The sequence below is a fragment of the Zeugodacus cucurbitae genome, chromosome 5 (assembly GCF_028554725.1).
Source record: "Zeugodacus cucurbitae isolate PBARC_wt_2022May chromosome 5, idZeuCucr1.2, whole genome shotgun sequence".
Taxonomy (NCBI): domain Eukaryota; kingdom Metazoa; phylum Arthropoda; class Insecta; order Diptera; family Tephritidae; genus Zeugodacus; species Zeugodacus cucurbitae.
This window is the reverse complement of record NC_071670.1, coordinates 52,530,202-52,547,343: the sequence shown is the minus strand read 5'-3', so window position 1 is coordinate 52,547,343 and position 17,142 is coordinate 52,530,202. Positions and strand designations below refer to the sequence as shown.

Here is a 17,142-nt window from a genome sequence, read left to right as displayed (position 1 = left end):
AAGCATGAATAGGAGGTAATGTCAACAGCACCAAAGCACATACACACATTCAAAAAAACACACATACATACATCTGCACGACCTCTTCACTTCAAACTTGTTTACTTAACACAGTTATTACGTGTAGTCAAATATCAGGTATGTATGTGTATTTTTGCTTGTATTTAGTTATAATGTGCACCTCATTTGCTTTTACTTTTCTGTGTGTGTGTGTGTGTGTTTAGATATTATTATAAGCAGGTAAATATTGAGTCAACTACTAGCATCTTCTCACAGTTGGTATAATTAAGCAACTTTTCCACGAGCTGTTCTGTACTTGAACTCTGACCCAAGTAAATATGGTACTCACTCATTTTGGTTAATTTTGCTAAGCATTCGAGCAAAAAGGTTAATTTAGACATATTCATACAAATTTAAACACGTACACATGTGTACTTCAATATAAAATGTATTAAAATTTGTTGAGAAATAGTTTAGTTTTAACCCTTTGTGAGGTCAGCTACCTTTTTAAGCAATCTTTATTTCAATATAATAGTTTAAAGTTTATTAAATGGTATATGATATATGATAGAATAGCGCTACAATCTTTATCTGCATAATTTTTTGAGAACAGTAAAATATCTCATTCTTGGGATCAAGAACATAATGTTTTTTAGAAAAATATTTTGAACTTTACAATAGAACTGGCCTTACAAAACTAGCTTGGAGATGAAAAGTAATGAAATCCCTGGATAATAAATATTTTTTTAATGATTTCAGTAATTCTTCCCCTAAAAATATGAAATCTTAAAATAGTAATTAACAAGTAAGGAAGGGCTAAGTTCGGGTGTAACCGAACATTTTATACTCTCGCAATTTACTTATTTAACTTAATTAATATTATATAATACACAATTTGACCCACATATTCGTCATATATATTGTATAAAGTCCATTGAAAGTTGGAAACCATAATATTAGGTTAGAAGCGATTTTTAGAATGGGGCTGCCACACCATAAACATAGTATTTGTGCAAAGTTCTGCACCGATATCTTCACTTGTGCTTACTTTATATAGATAGTCTTCAAAGTTCTGGTATATAGGAAGTAGGCGTGGTTGTGAAGCGATGTGGCCACAACATATCATTGGGATTTCTAAGGAAACTATTACAAACCAAGTTTCATTGAAATCGGTCGAGTAGTTCCTGAGATATGGTTTTTGACCCATGAGTGGGCGACGCCACGCCCATTTTCCATTTTGTAAAAAAAATCTGACTGCAACTTCCATCTGCCATTTCTTATGTGAAATTTAGTGTTTCTGACGTTTTTCGTTAGAGAGTTAACCCACTTTTAGTAATTTTCAACCTAACCTTTGTATGGGAGGTGGGCGTGGTTATTATCCGATTTTTTTCATCTTTGGACTGTATTAAGAAGTGGCTTAAAAACAGTCTGCAGAAAGTTTGGTTTATATAGCTCTATCGGTTTCCGAGATATGTACAAAAAACCTATTTGGGGCTGGGGCCACGCCCACCTCCCCAAAAAAATTACATCCAAATATGCCCCTTCATAGTGCGATCCTTCATACCAAATCTTATTTCCATAGCTTTATTTATGGCTTAGTTATGGCACTTTATGTGTTTTCGGTTTTCGCCATTTTGAGGGCGTGGCCGATTTTGCTCATTTTCGAAAGCAACCTTCCTATGGTGCCAAGAAATAAGTGTGCCAAGTTTCATCAAGATATCTTAATTTTTACTCAAGTTACAGCTTGCACAGACGGACGGACGGACGGACAAACATTCGGATTTGAACTCCACTCTTCACCCTGATCACTTTGGTATATATAACCCTATATCTAACTCGTTTAGTTTTGGGTGTCACAAACAACCGTTATGTGAACAAAACTATAATACTCTCTAGCAACTTTGTTGCGAGAGTATAAAAAGTATTTAATATCCGTTTGTTGTTTCTACGTAAACTTATACAGGGTGCGTTAGGTTTATATCGGTATGCATAAAATAACTTTGACATTTATGATTGTCGTCGTTAATATACAAAATTAGATATTTAGGGAACGGAGAAAACACCACTGCAAAAAAGTAAATACCATTAAGACAGCACCATACATCACATTGCAATTCAGACTATTCAGCTTCTCCAAAAAAGTCCACTAATCATCAGATGTAGAAAAGAGATTGTGTCAATACCACAAAACACTTATAGAGATTTCATACACCTTCTTCTTATTTCTGTGGATTTCCATAAAAAACAAAGTGAAGATCAGCAACATTCGGACCATTAGCGAGTTCAATTCAATTCAACTTAAATTTCCTAGAAGCAATAGAAAATAGAGTTAAAAGACAGTTTTGCTTGGCCAAGCCAGCCTACTGATTGAAGTTGTATATGAAATATAGTCCAAATGAATTGTAAGAAGACAAATTGAGGGAACTATCTCAAATATAAAAGGCATTTCTCAAAGTTATTTAAAAAGAAAACTCTCATATTCATTTCCTAGTTTGTTTATAGTGGGTCCTCTCTTAGATTTATTTTCGTCTACGGATATATCTCTTGAATGCATAATCTAGTTAATGGGCTTAATGAAAAATTTATTTATACACTTGTATTCCGATGTTGATAGGACTTCCAATTCACTTATTTAAGCCACAATGAATTTGGATTTTTTTGGTAGCACACGTAATGGGTGTTTTTTTAAACTTGTGGTTTTCAATGAAGCAATACTTTTTTTGGAGTTGGTCTTTTTGATAGCCGTTACTAGATTTATACTCAGTTTAATTTGCCATTTTATAATAGACGGACTTGCTCCAGGACAACGTTTATTACAGACTTAAGGCTAGATTTGCTACAATTTTTAAAACATAATGACAAACCCTTATCTTTATAAAAACGCAAAATTCTTGACCATAACTTTAAGGTATATATGTTTTATTTCTTCATGAAAACCAGATATCTCAAAAAACACACTTTACATTTTTAAAATGATAGCAAATGTTTTGTCCTTGACCCAGAAACTGTCGTAAGGAAACTGTTTGTTAGCGCTCAGACCTTCCCGTTGATTCAAAAATCATAGTAATAAACTAGCTAGGACTGCAATTAAAGCATATATTTATTGATATAGCATATATTTCAAATAAATTACTCAACGACCGCAACCCACATACCAAAATCAATGATTTCTAAATTTATAAGCACACATGAATTTTTCCACTGCATTGACAATGTTGTCGTCAACAGCAAAATGAAGCGTTTCACCTTCTATATTTGACATAAAAAACGACTACTTTTGAGAATGCAATGAAGCGGCAGCAATAACAATAATAAACAAGTGGGCAAATCAAGGATTTCACAAAGAAACAGCAACATAACAAAAATCAAAAAATTGAAAACCACAAGCAAAGAAAGAAAACAACAAACACAAAGTAAAAAATATACCAAAAATGGCGAAAAAACTACAAGATTTCTCTAACCAGGAAAAAATCTGTTTGCCTCGGCAAAAGTAACGCAGCGTGAATGCTACGCGACACGAGAGGTCAGCGAATCTAAAAAAAAAAGAAAAAACTGTTTATTGGCGCCACAGGACATCGATATGCTGCGCTAGGCCACTAAAGTTGGATGCGCCGCTATCGCCATCGCCTTTGCCGCAACCGTGTTGTTATTGTGAAGAATCTCAACCTCAAATATTTCACTTTCACCGCCTCGCACTATCTTCACTTTTACTCTCTCCCTCCTTTGTTATTGTAATTTTTTTCTTTTTTCCCTTTCTTTGTGTCTCTCTCGCTTTTTGAGCTCCGCGTGTATATCCTTTTCGGCACGCAAACAAGCGCTTTCACTGTTTTTCTTCGTGTTTCGCTAAATCCTTGCAAGTTTTCGCAAATGATTTATTGCTGCCATTATTTGGAATGCGGTGACTAAAGCAAGCCCTTTCCTTCGCTTTCTCATTTTTTTCTCGTTTCTTCAACGGTGCTTTGTTGTTCCTATTTGCGGCTGCTGGCCATTGTTGTCTAGGCGCTTAGCTGGTTTTGTTCTCACAATTGTATTGTTTACCATTCGACAGCCTCAAAAGCCTGGCATTGTCTTTGGCTTGACCGACCAGCATTCAATAAAGGTCGGCTCAAACCTTGAGCAAAGTGTGTGCGTTCCTACTGAAGAATGTGTGCAATACATATATGTATTTATATGTATGTGTGTGCTTCCCCAATCATCTATTACTCTTGCCGCATTCGCTTTTCACATGTCCCGTTAGCCTACCTAAAAAGCCTGCTGCTGGCACTTATTGCATGTGAGTGTCAATCATTGCTGTGGCTGCTTAACTTTTTGCCTTGACACATCGACTACTTGGCCTTAAGCACACACATACATCACATGTATGTTACATTCCCACACTCCATATGTTTCTGAGCCATTGCTCTTAATTCATTAATTTTATTTGCACTTCTAACATTTTCTTGTGTTCCTTTTTTTTTGTTTTTGAGTAGTAGCTCAGATTTGTAGGAGAGCGGGAGCATGGGTTTGTGGATTTAAAGAGTAATTTTATTAATGAAGGCAGCGGCTAAAATATAACGAGTTGCTTATCAATTATTATTAGTTTATATAACATAGTAAAAAACAAGTAAGGAAAGGACAAGTTCGGGTGCAACCGAATATTTTATACTCTCGTAATTTATTGATTTATTTTTACTAAGATAACACACAATTTGACCCAATTTGAAAATCCTATAATTAGGTAGTATATGAGAGCTAGGGGAAGTAATGACCCGATTTTAACCATATCTGGTACAGAGTCATACTATTAGCAGAAAAATATTTCCTCTGAATTAAATTAAGAAAAGCTTAAAAAGGCTTTGAAAAGTTATAGTCTGATTTCGAAAAATTTTTCACAAGTGTTGCCACAGATCAAGTACAGTATTTGTGAAAAGTTTTATTTCGCTATATTCATTGGTTCCTTATGTATATATTATAAAGTGAAGAAAAAAGATGGAATTCAAAATTGAGTTACATGGGAAGTTGTCGTGGTTGTGAACCGATTTCATTCATTTTCCACACGTATCATCAGGGTGTCAAGAAAATATTGTATACAGAATTTCAATCGGTCGAGTAGTTCCTGAGATATGGTTTTTGACCCATAAGTGGGCGATGTCACGCCCATTTTCCATTTTGTAAAAAAATCTCAGTGCAGCTTCCTTCTGCCATTTCTTATGTGAAATTTAGTGTTTCTGACGTTTTTCGTTAATGAGTTAACCCACTTTTAGTAATTTTCAACATAACCTTTGTATGGGAGGTGGGCGTGGTTATTATCCGATTTCAACTATTTTCATGGTGTGTGGTGGGGTACGTAAGAGAACCGACTGCAGAAAGTTTGGTTTATACAGCTTCATTGGTTTGCGAGATATATACAAATAAACGATTTGGGGGTGGGGCCAAGCCCACCTCCCCAAAAAAATTACTTCCAAATATGCCGCTTCCTAGTGCGATACTTTATTCCAAATTTTACTTAGCAACTTTTGTTGCGAGAGTACAAATATATCACTAAACTCACTAAGTTCAATAGCGGGTGATAGACTACAATGGACAAATGCGCAAAAGAATGAGACAAAGAATAGAACTTCTGATAAAATGAATAAAATTATTTCTCATCGCAAACCTAATGGGTAAAAGTATCTAGAATGGTGAAAATAGATTAACTTTTTACTTTAAATTAAAAAAAAGTTAAGGAAAAACTGTAAAAAAATTTAAACCGTTTACAAAAACCTTTGCTTATTATTAAAGAGAAAGTTTAGAAGTTATTTGATACTAAAGTTATGCTATTAGTAGCAGACAGCTTCGGCTTCGCACAAGTTTAAAAGTTATACGTTTTTACACACTCTCCCATATATAATACATGGATGTACTTTACCGTTTCTTGCGTGTGTTCATTTTAAAAAAGTAAAATGAGGAAAATTCGAACATGAAATTATATTTTATTTGCATTGAGCTAAAACTTGATTACGACCTCTAGTCTTTTGTATCCGTTGTCTTTCTTTCTCATTATGAAAGCTCAGAGTTCGACGCCCTAGTCCGAGCTTGTATATTTCAAATATACTCGTACTCGACTTTCAAGCACGTACTTGGGAGGTTTTGAAATTTTGTTCTGCCTGCAGTTGCAATCGCTCTTTACTCGATTCTCTAGCACGCGATTGCGATGAGAATGACTTGCAAGACGATTTTCAGTTTCAGATTAAGATTCTCCATCACAGAGTCTTTTTGATACCTTCACCTGGGAACTATTTCCAGAAAGTTGAGATTCTAGGGATAAATATCGCCTATGTTACTCGCGGTGAATGTAGCTTTCCAATAGTGAAATAATTTTTGAAATCGGCACAGTAGTTTTTGAGTGTACTCATTACAAACATATACACAAATCTTTCCTCTTTATAATAGTAATATAGATTACTTCAAACCGTTTGTAGAGGCCGCCACTTATAATTTCAAAACATATTTATTATCTAAAAAAATATTCTCAAATACCAAGACAAAAGAAACTTGATGGGATACAAGTAAGGAAAGGCTAAGTTCGGGTGCATCCGATTGATATAGTTTTTATTAAGATAATACACAATTTGACGAATTTGAGAATAACATATACTATATTATTTGAGGGCTAAGATAATTACTGAACCGATTCCACTCATTTTTACCACCAAGGTACACTATATCTAGGACTATATACTCACTTAATTTTGGTAAGATATCTCTCATATTAACCGATACATGCGGTATAAAGGCCATCGGAAGTTTGATAATCCGAATATAAGGTATATGGGACCTTGATGAAGTTATAACCCGATTTCAAACATTTTTGTTACAGATACACACTATTAGAAGAAAATAATTCCCTCTGAATTAAGTTAAAATATCTGAGAGATTTACCGATATTTTCGGTGAAAAATTACTCTTAAGCACTGAGTTCTTCGTGCTCAATATCCGGGGCATTAAAAAGTTATAGTCCGATTACGACAATTGGAATTGAAATCGGCCGAGTAGTTCCGACGCCACGCCCATCTTCAATTTCATTCTATAAAGTTTAGTGTTTCTGATGTTTTTCGTTAGTGAGTTAACGCAGTTTTAGTAATTTTCAACATAGCCTTTGTATGGGAGGTGGTTTGGTTTGGTCAGCGAATAAAATGTCTTTCCAGTAGATAAAATATGTTAAAAAAGGTTTTTTCAATAGTTCTAAATTATGTAAGGATCGAGTTTCAAACCGCGGGGTGTGTATTGACATTACGCTACATATAGAGGCTCTTACTAATCTGAAGCCAAATTTCAAATAGTAATAGGGAATTTGGAGTCACATAAAGATACTGACTTCCAAACTCTCCAAGGACTAACCAAATAAAAAATTTCGACGAAATGATAAATAATGATTGACAAAGTAAAGGCAAAAAAAGAGTATTCTCTCCCGATTAACATAAACATTCAATTATGTTAATGCACAACACGAACCACATTTATGTGAGAATTTCGAAAATGCGAAAGAGGAGGCACTAAATTTAGAAGAATAATGTGAAAGGATATGTAAAGAAAACTAATAGATTTCATTACTTCGATTGCCTACAGTTAATCTACGCAAACAACTGCGTATCAGTACAACCAATGAGTAACCACAAAATCTATTGACCGACGAACCGAACAACTATCGACCCAAAACCAGAGACCCACTCAATTCACGCAAGCTAGCTACATTTAAACAATTGTCCACTGCATTTGCTTTGGGTTGAATGATTTCCCGTTTTCCTTTTTCGAATTGAATGGGTTTAAGGCGTAGACCACTGAATTATTGTAGATTTGTGGAGTGCGGTCACCGGAAAAGGGCAACAATCAAAACACACAGCTTTGTTCAGCATTAGGCAAAGCATAAGGAATTGCGGCAGCAAAGCGAAAAATCAGGGCCTGCATAAATGATTTATAAAGTGAAAAGTTTTTGTTTGTTTACACAAAACCCGTCAAGCAGTCGTCAGTGAGGGGGGAGTGTTAGTCAAAAATGCCAAACAATGGTGGATATCAAGTATGCAGAAGTAATAGAGAAAAAAACTTCAATAACTCAACAACATGTTGTTGTTGTTGTCGGTGAGCCATAGAAATATTGAATGCTCGATAATAAGTGCTCATATTTCAAATGTAAATACATGTACCCTCATCTTCTCATACATACAATATTTACAATAATTTCTAACTGTAAGGGTCATTCACACAAGTAGATATTATATAATATGATTTGTTGGTCCTCCATTTTAAGTTTAAGTTATCAAAGTTTTATTACGTTTGTACTACTCGCTCTGTTCTATACTTTTTACTCATTTTTATTGTTGTTGCTGCTGACTAACGTGTGTTTTCAGCGTGTGTTTATGTTTTTAATGGAGCATATGCTTGTGTCTTTCATCCTTTCCTACGCTTGATGTCCCTCAAGCCCAGCGGTTAAACAGATTTCGCAATCAAGCCAGATACGATTATTTATGGCTTATGGAAGGAGAGTTTCTATTATTATATGTATGTTTGTCTGTCTGTCTTTCAAGTTTTCAATATGACATACATATCTTATTTCTAAACAATTGTTGAGCAGTTGATTTGAGTGGCACTTTTGTTGATGGTTTCTAGATGTAGATTTCTAAACTACGAAATTAGCATAACTAAATATCAGTAATCCCCTCCCTCATAACTTTAATTTCCCGATCTTCTATAAAGAAGAAGATTTCTGAATGAAACGATTAACTCTCATATAAAAAAAATCGGGTAAAATTTAAGACATTTCTCAAAAGTGAAAATAGAAACATCCTAATGATTCTAACCAGATTTTTATTTCTACGATTAATATATAAAAATTAAAAACAAAGGTCAAATTTAATCGATAAGAATTATGGAAGCATAGGTTTGGGATTAATTAACTTGTATTTAAGTATCCTTATCTATTATCGTATTGTTGTAAATATCGGCTGTGAAATCTAATTGACTAACAAACAAACATGGGAAAACTTCCCCATCTTGCTCAAAACGAGTAGATTTAGGTTTCAACCCCTCATTTCTCTCTTTGCGATATGTGGATCCTTTGATATATATTTTCGACATGAACCCAATCAAAGATGAAATTTTTATATTTAAATTTTAAACTCAAAATATACCGCTTAGTTTAGATTAGTTGAAAATGGGCGCCCATACCTCTAGTCAGGGAATCAGCAGTGCAGAACTAGCTTTTTCCTTTCTATCCGCTTATTATATCAGGAAGTATATCCTGCAACATATAAAACACTGACATATTTATTCAACGAGCATATTAATTAACACATGTGTCTGTTAATAACTTTATAATAGTTCCCACTTAAATATATTTACCACTCATTTTTTAATAACAGTGCAGTGCCAGCATACATTAAGAGCATTTAACATTCCACAACTCTCTAAGCACTTGTAGGAAAGCGGATCTGCTGGCATGTTTAGACAATGGCAAGCTTATTTAAATACTATCACATACTGTTTTACATTCTGCCCGAACACAAATACAAAATGAATCAGTTTAATTACAATATCAAGTTGAACAATGTACAATCAAGTACAATGTATGAAACAGACAGACGAACTTTTGAACACAAAACAATTCATTTATTTCCAATATACTATATACTCCTAAATAGAAATAAGTTCGCCATATTTGTGATTACTTGTGAAGCTTCTAGGATTCATTTACATGAATAGTGCCACAATTCCAAAAAGTTGATTTTTCACGAGAGCGGCTTAAAGTTTTCAATTGTCTCTTATTTAGCAAATATAGAAAACTCTCATAGGTGTATTGAAACTAAGTTCTGGCGATACATCATTCTTCCAATTTTCTTTATACTTCATTATTCTCAAGTTCTTTAAGAGCTGTAATTTCCAGAGATTTTCGTACTCGGCTCAAGTAAAGTTCCAACTAAGTATAAATTCTGTCAAATAAGTACCCGGAAATTTGAAATAAAACACAAATATCTTATCAATCATCTAAATTTATTATATCCCCTTCAAAATAGGCCCCTTCTGAGGCAAAACACTTCTTCCAACAACAATCCAATTATCGAAACACTTTTTAAAGCTATATTCCGGGATGGCCTTCAGTTCTCGTTGCGAATTAGTTTTGATGTCTTTAATGCTCTCAAAACGGGTTCCACAAAGTGGTAATTTGAGTCTTGGGAACAGGAAAAAGTCACACGGGGCCATGTCTGGAGAGTACGGTGGTTGTTCGATGATATTAGTTGAATTTTTGTTCTAAAACTCGTTCACAATGATCGCTTTGTGCAATTCACTTTTTGAGGAAAATTCAGACCTTTAGGCACCAATCGTGCTGCCACTTTCCGCATACCGAAAACATCAACCAAAATATGACGAGCGGTCTCATGAGACATGTCCATTTTTTGAGCTATCTCTCGCAAACTATAATGACGATTTTCGAGCACCATTTCCTTTATTTTGTCGATATTTTGTTTTCTTCAGTTGAAGATGTCGAAGGCCGTCCTGAACATGGCAAATCCTTTACTTCTTCTCGCCCCTCTTTGAACGATTTATACCAATCGTCAACTTGAGTTTTCGACATGGTTGAATCACCAAACTTTGAAACAAAAAATTTCACACAAACTATTTGTTCAATATTTTTATCCATAATAAAAATCGCAACGCGCACAAAAGGCTGACTAGTTCCTAATGACGCTGTAAACAAACTAAATGACACATAACAATAAAAATTCAAAAATAGTGGCTGACAGTTGTGCCAACCTGTCGGAAAAGAAATTGTTTGAAATATTCTCAGCGGGAAAATTTAAAATGAGAATTTCCGGGTACTTATTTGACAGAAATAGTTTGTATTAAGCCCAAATTCAAGCATTCAAATATTGTCTAAAAAGTGATTCCGTACCGTGAACTATTCTTCGAAATGTGATTTCAAACCACCAAGTGGATTTTAGGGTTGGCGTATGTCCTTAATGCCATCGTATTTTATTAAAAGGTGCTTCGACCTTATTTCTTTATTTCTATAGGCCAATTTAACCTAAACCTTTCTGACACATCTTGTTTCCTATACTATTCTTCTAAACGGGAATTCAAAAATGATGCACAAAATGTTTAAATAAATAAGCCTTCGCGGTGAATGATGATTATAATATAATAAGAGCATAAAACATAAAACAATTACAGCTGAAGCGTAAAAGTACTTCTGAGCAAGTATGCGTGTGAATTTTATGAGTTTGCATGTAATACACCATATATGTATTTCTTTAAAGCTTGCGTATGAAATTAATATTTACTCTTAGACAAATTTGTTAACCGATTAAGCCGAAGTAAAATTTCGAATCAAGTAATTTGTGACTTTTCATAGTTTTAAAAGATATCAAATTCGTAGTCTTCGATGACTATTTCTCACATCGTGACTAATGGTAGAGATATCCAATGTTACCAACAAGTTTGGCTCACATGAAAAGCGCTTACACTTTAGGATCTTCGCGCCCTTTTTATTTTATTGTCTGCCCTTTACGGCTGGGTTATTGCAAAATGCATTGTTTTGTATTAATATACGAAGGTGCGACTGTTAAGAGGATTTCCATAGAATCAACATAATATGTGTATAATATTTCCGCGCCGGATACTTTTGCCCCAGTTAGCGGAAGGAATTTTGTAGAAATATGTAAATATTTGAATTACAATAACTAATAATGATTATATCAAATGTGTGCAACAACAATAATTTTATAAAATGGTTTCACTAATGAGAGTGATTTCCAATATATAAAAGATGTTTAGCATAAACAAAAAATAGTGAAAATATTTAAACTTACACCGCAAATTAGGAACAATTTTAGACATTTTTTGCGGCCAATTTTACGATAATATAATTAGAAATACATTCTTACTTGATAAATATTTGTTTAAATGAAATACTTACAGTGTTCACTAAGTCTTTAATTAAATAATTTTATTTATTGTGAAATATGTAAGGTCTCTTAGTCAATTGAGTGTTGAATTGAATTGAATTTTATTTGACTTATTTCGTTCAAATATTTGATCAATTTGAAATATTTATGGTTAGATAGACAAGTACATACTTTCTACAAGTAGATAAATATGTATAATTTAAATATTTCACAATTTAGCAATTATTAACAGAACCGGTATGTAAACACATGCATAAGAACTTGAAATTAAATATGCGGTAGTTATTAAATTGCATTAAATCGACATAAAATACTTTAATTAACTTCATTTTTCTTATGAAACAATTTGTATAATAAAATATCAAAATTTATAATTAGTTGTATAATCCAATATTTACCTTTAATAGGCATTAATATTTCGTAATAAAAAATTTATATTTATTTTCTTTATTTATTTTCAGAAATGAGAAATTCTATACGTGTTGCGATGAACCCTATCTGGACATAACCTTCAATATCACAATGCGCCGTAAGACACTCTTCTATACGGTCAATCTCATTATACCCTGCATGGGTATTAGTTTTTTAACAATATTAGTTTTTTATTTGCCATCGGACAGTGGCGAAAAGGTAAGTGGAATTATTATAATTTACTTCATTAGAGCTTTATGTATTTAATGAAACAGAATTAACATCAAATACTTCTCTATTTTAATTGATTCGATCGAATTTTAAGCTGTCTTCGTTTCGTCAAACTTTAACGAGTAGCGAATCAAACAGACTAATTTTGTCAAAAATTGTCCAAGCTAAATTAATTATAAGACTTTGAAAAGTCCTAATTATCATACTTTCAATTAAATTAGAAAAATTTAACAGTTCTCTGAAAAATGAACCCCTCCTAACCTCGAAATTAATGTCACCGCAAACAAATATTGTAAATCAATTTTATTCTCAAATATTACATTCCCTCATTTATTCGCTGTTATATGTCATCATAACATATTAATCATCATTACCGTAATAACCAACATGCCATTATTCATAATTAGTTGCCTTTAGGAAAAAAATAGTGTCGCAAAAATGGCTTAATTGATTGCAATAACTGATGGAAAAGCCTAATTCAATTAATGGCAGCTTAAAGCCACATTTAAAGAATAATAAATCATAAAGATAAACACTTATATGAATATAAATTCCCTCTATTTTTTCCATCAAACTCTATATGCTTTAGAAATCCGCTCAACGACTTTTAAATTAAATTTGCATCAACTAAATTAATCAAAAATTCACACAACAGCCAAATACCAATAATCACTGGCCAATGCATTTACACATTAACACACTTAAATCGTAATTGCAACTATTTTCATTTTCATTAATTTGCATACCGCCTGCAATTAACAAACCATTACCTACGCATTCGGGTTGACCACGGCGTATGAGTGATCAATGAATGTTTGCGCAATAAAATCCAAACTCGAAATTAAAATTATGAATAATTTAGTAAAAACATAGTAGTAATAGCAATGTGTAAACCGTTTGTAAATAAAATGTAGAATGTAGAGAAAAACATAAATTAACAACAAATAAATTGCAAAAGCGGCGCTCAGCGTAAACAGGAAATGTGTTTTGCATTGAGCACAAGCATTTCTATGAAATATCCGATTTGTGGCCACAAAACCACATTACGCATAAAAGCCTATTTATAGTTGCACATTATTTTGTAATTATCAATACAGTTTTGTAATTATTACCAATTTATACCTCTATGTGTTTAGGCAGTAAACACCAGCGTACGAAGATGCAGTGTGTTCAAAAAATAATGGGAATTTTCGTGTTTTTTTCCTAAGTTATTCATTTGCCTAAATTCACGTTTTTGCCTATAAAATATTCGAAATGCACATAAGAGGCCTATACCAGTGTAACCCATGAACAAATAGGCGATTTTGGTGAATTTTTTGAGAAGGAAGTACTTGATGGAATGTTTCGAAGTTTTTTGGAAATAATAATAATTTTAAGATTTTGTTTTTTTACAAAAATATTGAGTAATTCTTCGAAAGTGCCAAAAAAATATTTCCCAACTGCTGACATGATTCCGTCCGAAGGAGTAGCTTAAAAGAAAAAAATTCAAATCGGTTATTAAAGTTGAGGGTATTTCCTATACAATGACCTATATTTTTTTTTAAATCAATCAAAAATTAACAAAATGGTGTAATTCCAAAAAAAGTGTTGTTTTTTAGGTAAAAAAAGTATTGTTTTTTAACACCAAATTGACAATTTTCAGGTAATCAAAAATATGGATCATCGTATATTAAATATATCCAAGAATACTAAATTTCACTTTGAAGTCGATCGGTCAATTTCTCTTCTTTTAATCGTCGAAACACTTCTTAAACTAAATTTTTGGGACAGTTTTTGGCTCTTTGCGCTATTTTTCGTATGCTTGTAAACCGACGGCCCTTTAAGGTGCTCTTTATTTTTTTAAATAGAAAAACGAAAAATTCACATGGAGACATCAACATAATAAAAATAATTTTAAAATTCCCGTTATTTTTTGAAAACACCTTCTATATACTCTATAGTTTACCCCTGAGATGAAAATAGAAAACGAAAAGACTGAGAGTCTCTGCGAAAACTGGATACATAATAAGTTTACATATGTCTTAGGAGAAATAGCTTAAGATCGTATGCTTTCTTAGCATTCCTGATAAAAATCCATATACAAAAGTAATTTCGAGCTTCGATTCTATTAGCCTCAAGAAGTGTTCTTAACACAAACCATTTTTTTTGTTCAAATAGTTATCTCCACAAAGAGACTGCTTTGATCGACTCTAGTCTGTGGGCTGATGTGAAGAGAACCTCTCATGTTGAGAAAACCGCACCACAAATAATAGAACTGATATTCCTACGTCACAATACCAAGATTTTAGTATACCAATTTTACAAAAATATTTGACGAGTATTTATGTCCCTACAATAACAATGTGTAGAGAAGCAATTATTAAATACTATCTCCTTGGCTCTTATACAAAACATCTTAAAGTAAAAAATCCGGCTTCCCAAGCCTTGAGGTCGACGAGGTTGTCGAATCCTATTATTCTCACCTCTTAAAACATATATCTTTTAACTCAGAATTAAAAGTTTTCAAAATGAAACATTCTGGAACTAAAGGTTAAAGGTTTTACTCAATACCAATCCGAATGGCTAAAATTTTAACACATTGTGCTATTTCCAACAAATGCCACAGCCAATATCCCCGCCTTTAACAGCAATAATTTACGTTTTCATTAAAACTCAACTTTGCTCAACCGAAAATTTTACAAATCGCTTTATTAAAGGCGCCCTTCAACCGCCAAATAAGGGGATAATATGCCAGCGGCACTCGCTGTCTATTTGCCCCATGCCAAAAGCGAAACTCCAGCATGACAAAGGACATGCACGAAAACGCCTACGCACATTTCGGTTATTGCGTCGGCAAACACTCGTCCATATACATATGTACAAATATAGACAAACAGACAAGCGTGTATGCAAACATGCAACGAAAACAAGTGTTTATAAAGCTGCTCGTCGGCGGCGGCATGTGTCAAAATATGCTGTGTGTCACCTACGGCGAAAAAGCCGTGATATCGATGCGATGCGCGAGGTTGTCCACATGGCTGCGACCACATGGAGTCAGTCGATTCGCCTATAAACGCACATGCGTGCAGACACAAATGCATACTTCGTATATATGTATATGCATGTATGTGTAGTGGTAGCTCAAGCCTCCTTGTGACCGCGTGCGTGCACTTTCGGCTCGTCTCAATGGGTTTTCAAATATTTGGTGGCACGTGCATAACTGCCACAAAAATGTTGTGACAATCAAGACCGAACTCGGCGACTCTCGCTGGCGTTTCAGTGGCACTCAACGGGGGAATTGCGCGAATTTCTGTCATGGCGTTTTGCATAATTGAGGTAACAGCCGCTAACGTGGTCAACGCATTTCAACGCTGTTGATGTTGTTGTTGCTGTCGGTTGGGGGTTTTCAGGTTCTACGCAATACCTCATTTTTCGTTTGCTAACGTTGACGCGTTACCACTCAAATGTTGTAGTACCCAAGAGAGAATTGCGTTAGTCTGATTTTAGTACATTTTCGGACCATCACTGGTCGAAAGTTCGAGCCCTGGGATCAAATCATATTTTCGAATGAAATCGCAGCATTTCGCCGACGTCTAGGATCAGGATTGGGAAAAGCTTCTCTGCGTCTACAAAGCTATATTGCATCGAACATTTTCCTGGACCTGGTCATATTTCCATAGGTCTATAGTCCCACATATTAATATTTTTGGGTTCCTGTTATTCTAGTTCATCCTTAGATCAACCATCTGAACACAAGCTCTTTTTCAAAAATTATTATGGCCCTAGACCCCTCTTGTTCAAACTTTGGTGTTCACTAGATATTTTGAGTGGGTAGACGTTAACAAGAAGAGGTAAAACGATCCTCTTCCGACTCTTGTCTGAGCAATGCCATTTCCGCTTTTTGTAATATATCGTGATTTTTTTTTACTTTTTGTAACAAAAAAATCTTAACTTTGTGTCGGAAAGATTTCCAACCACGTTTTAACGATTTGAATACAGATTCAATAAGAACTGATATAGCAACCATAAAATAATAATGAGAACTAGTACTCTACCTCGTTAAATATTAGATTGAAACAGCACACTTGACTTATTTTTAATGTGAATAAGAAAAAACAAATTTTTTGTCTCTTTCTTTGCATCATTTAATCCATGCAATTACCTTTCTATATTAAGTTTAAGTATATTTCTTTATTGCACATTAAGCCTATTTCTAAGCATTACTTTCTGTATTTTATCTAACCTGATATGTATTTTTATGTTTCTCTCAATTACAGGTCTCATTAAGCATATCCATTTTACTGTCACTGACTGTGTTCTTCTTGTTGTTGGCTGAAATTATTCCGCCAACGTCGTTAGTTGTGCCACTTTTAGGGAAATTTGTGCTCTTCACAATGATACTGGACACGTTTAGGTAAGTTACACAAATAATACTATATATAAATATATAAACATTTAATATTATATTACACTGTCATTAACTTTATTGAGAGCTATATATCCACCTTTCTATTGAAAACAATTGCTCTGGTATTGAAGCATACATAAATCCTTTTTAAATTTTCTTCAAAGTTATAGTATTCACCGGCATTTTTTAAGCACC

The 17,142-nt window shown here is 33.7% G+C and overlaps 1 protein-coding gene across 3 annotated transcripts in view; it reads left to right on the top strand.

The window, feature by feature from the left end:
- LOC105210656 (acetylcholine receptor subunit alpha-like) overlaps nucleotides 1-17,142 on the top strand; it is a 321,573-nt gene that overhangs the window by 285,562 nt on the left and 18,869 nt on the right. For all 3 annotated transcript variants that reach the window (XM_054231051.1, XM_054231050.1, XM_029039252.2), the window contains 2 exons: nucleotides 12,380-12,548; nucleotides 16,817-16,953. In XM_054231051.1, the coding sequence (XP_054087026.1) occupies nucleotides 12,380-12,548; nucleotides 16,817-16,953 (306 nt within the window). The remainder of the gene's footprint in view (nucleotides 1-12,379; nucleotides 12,549-16,816; nucleotides 16,954-17,142) is intronic.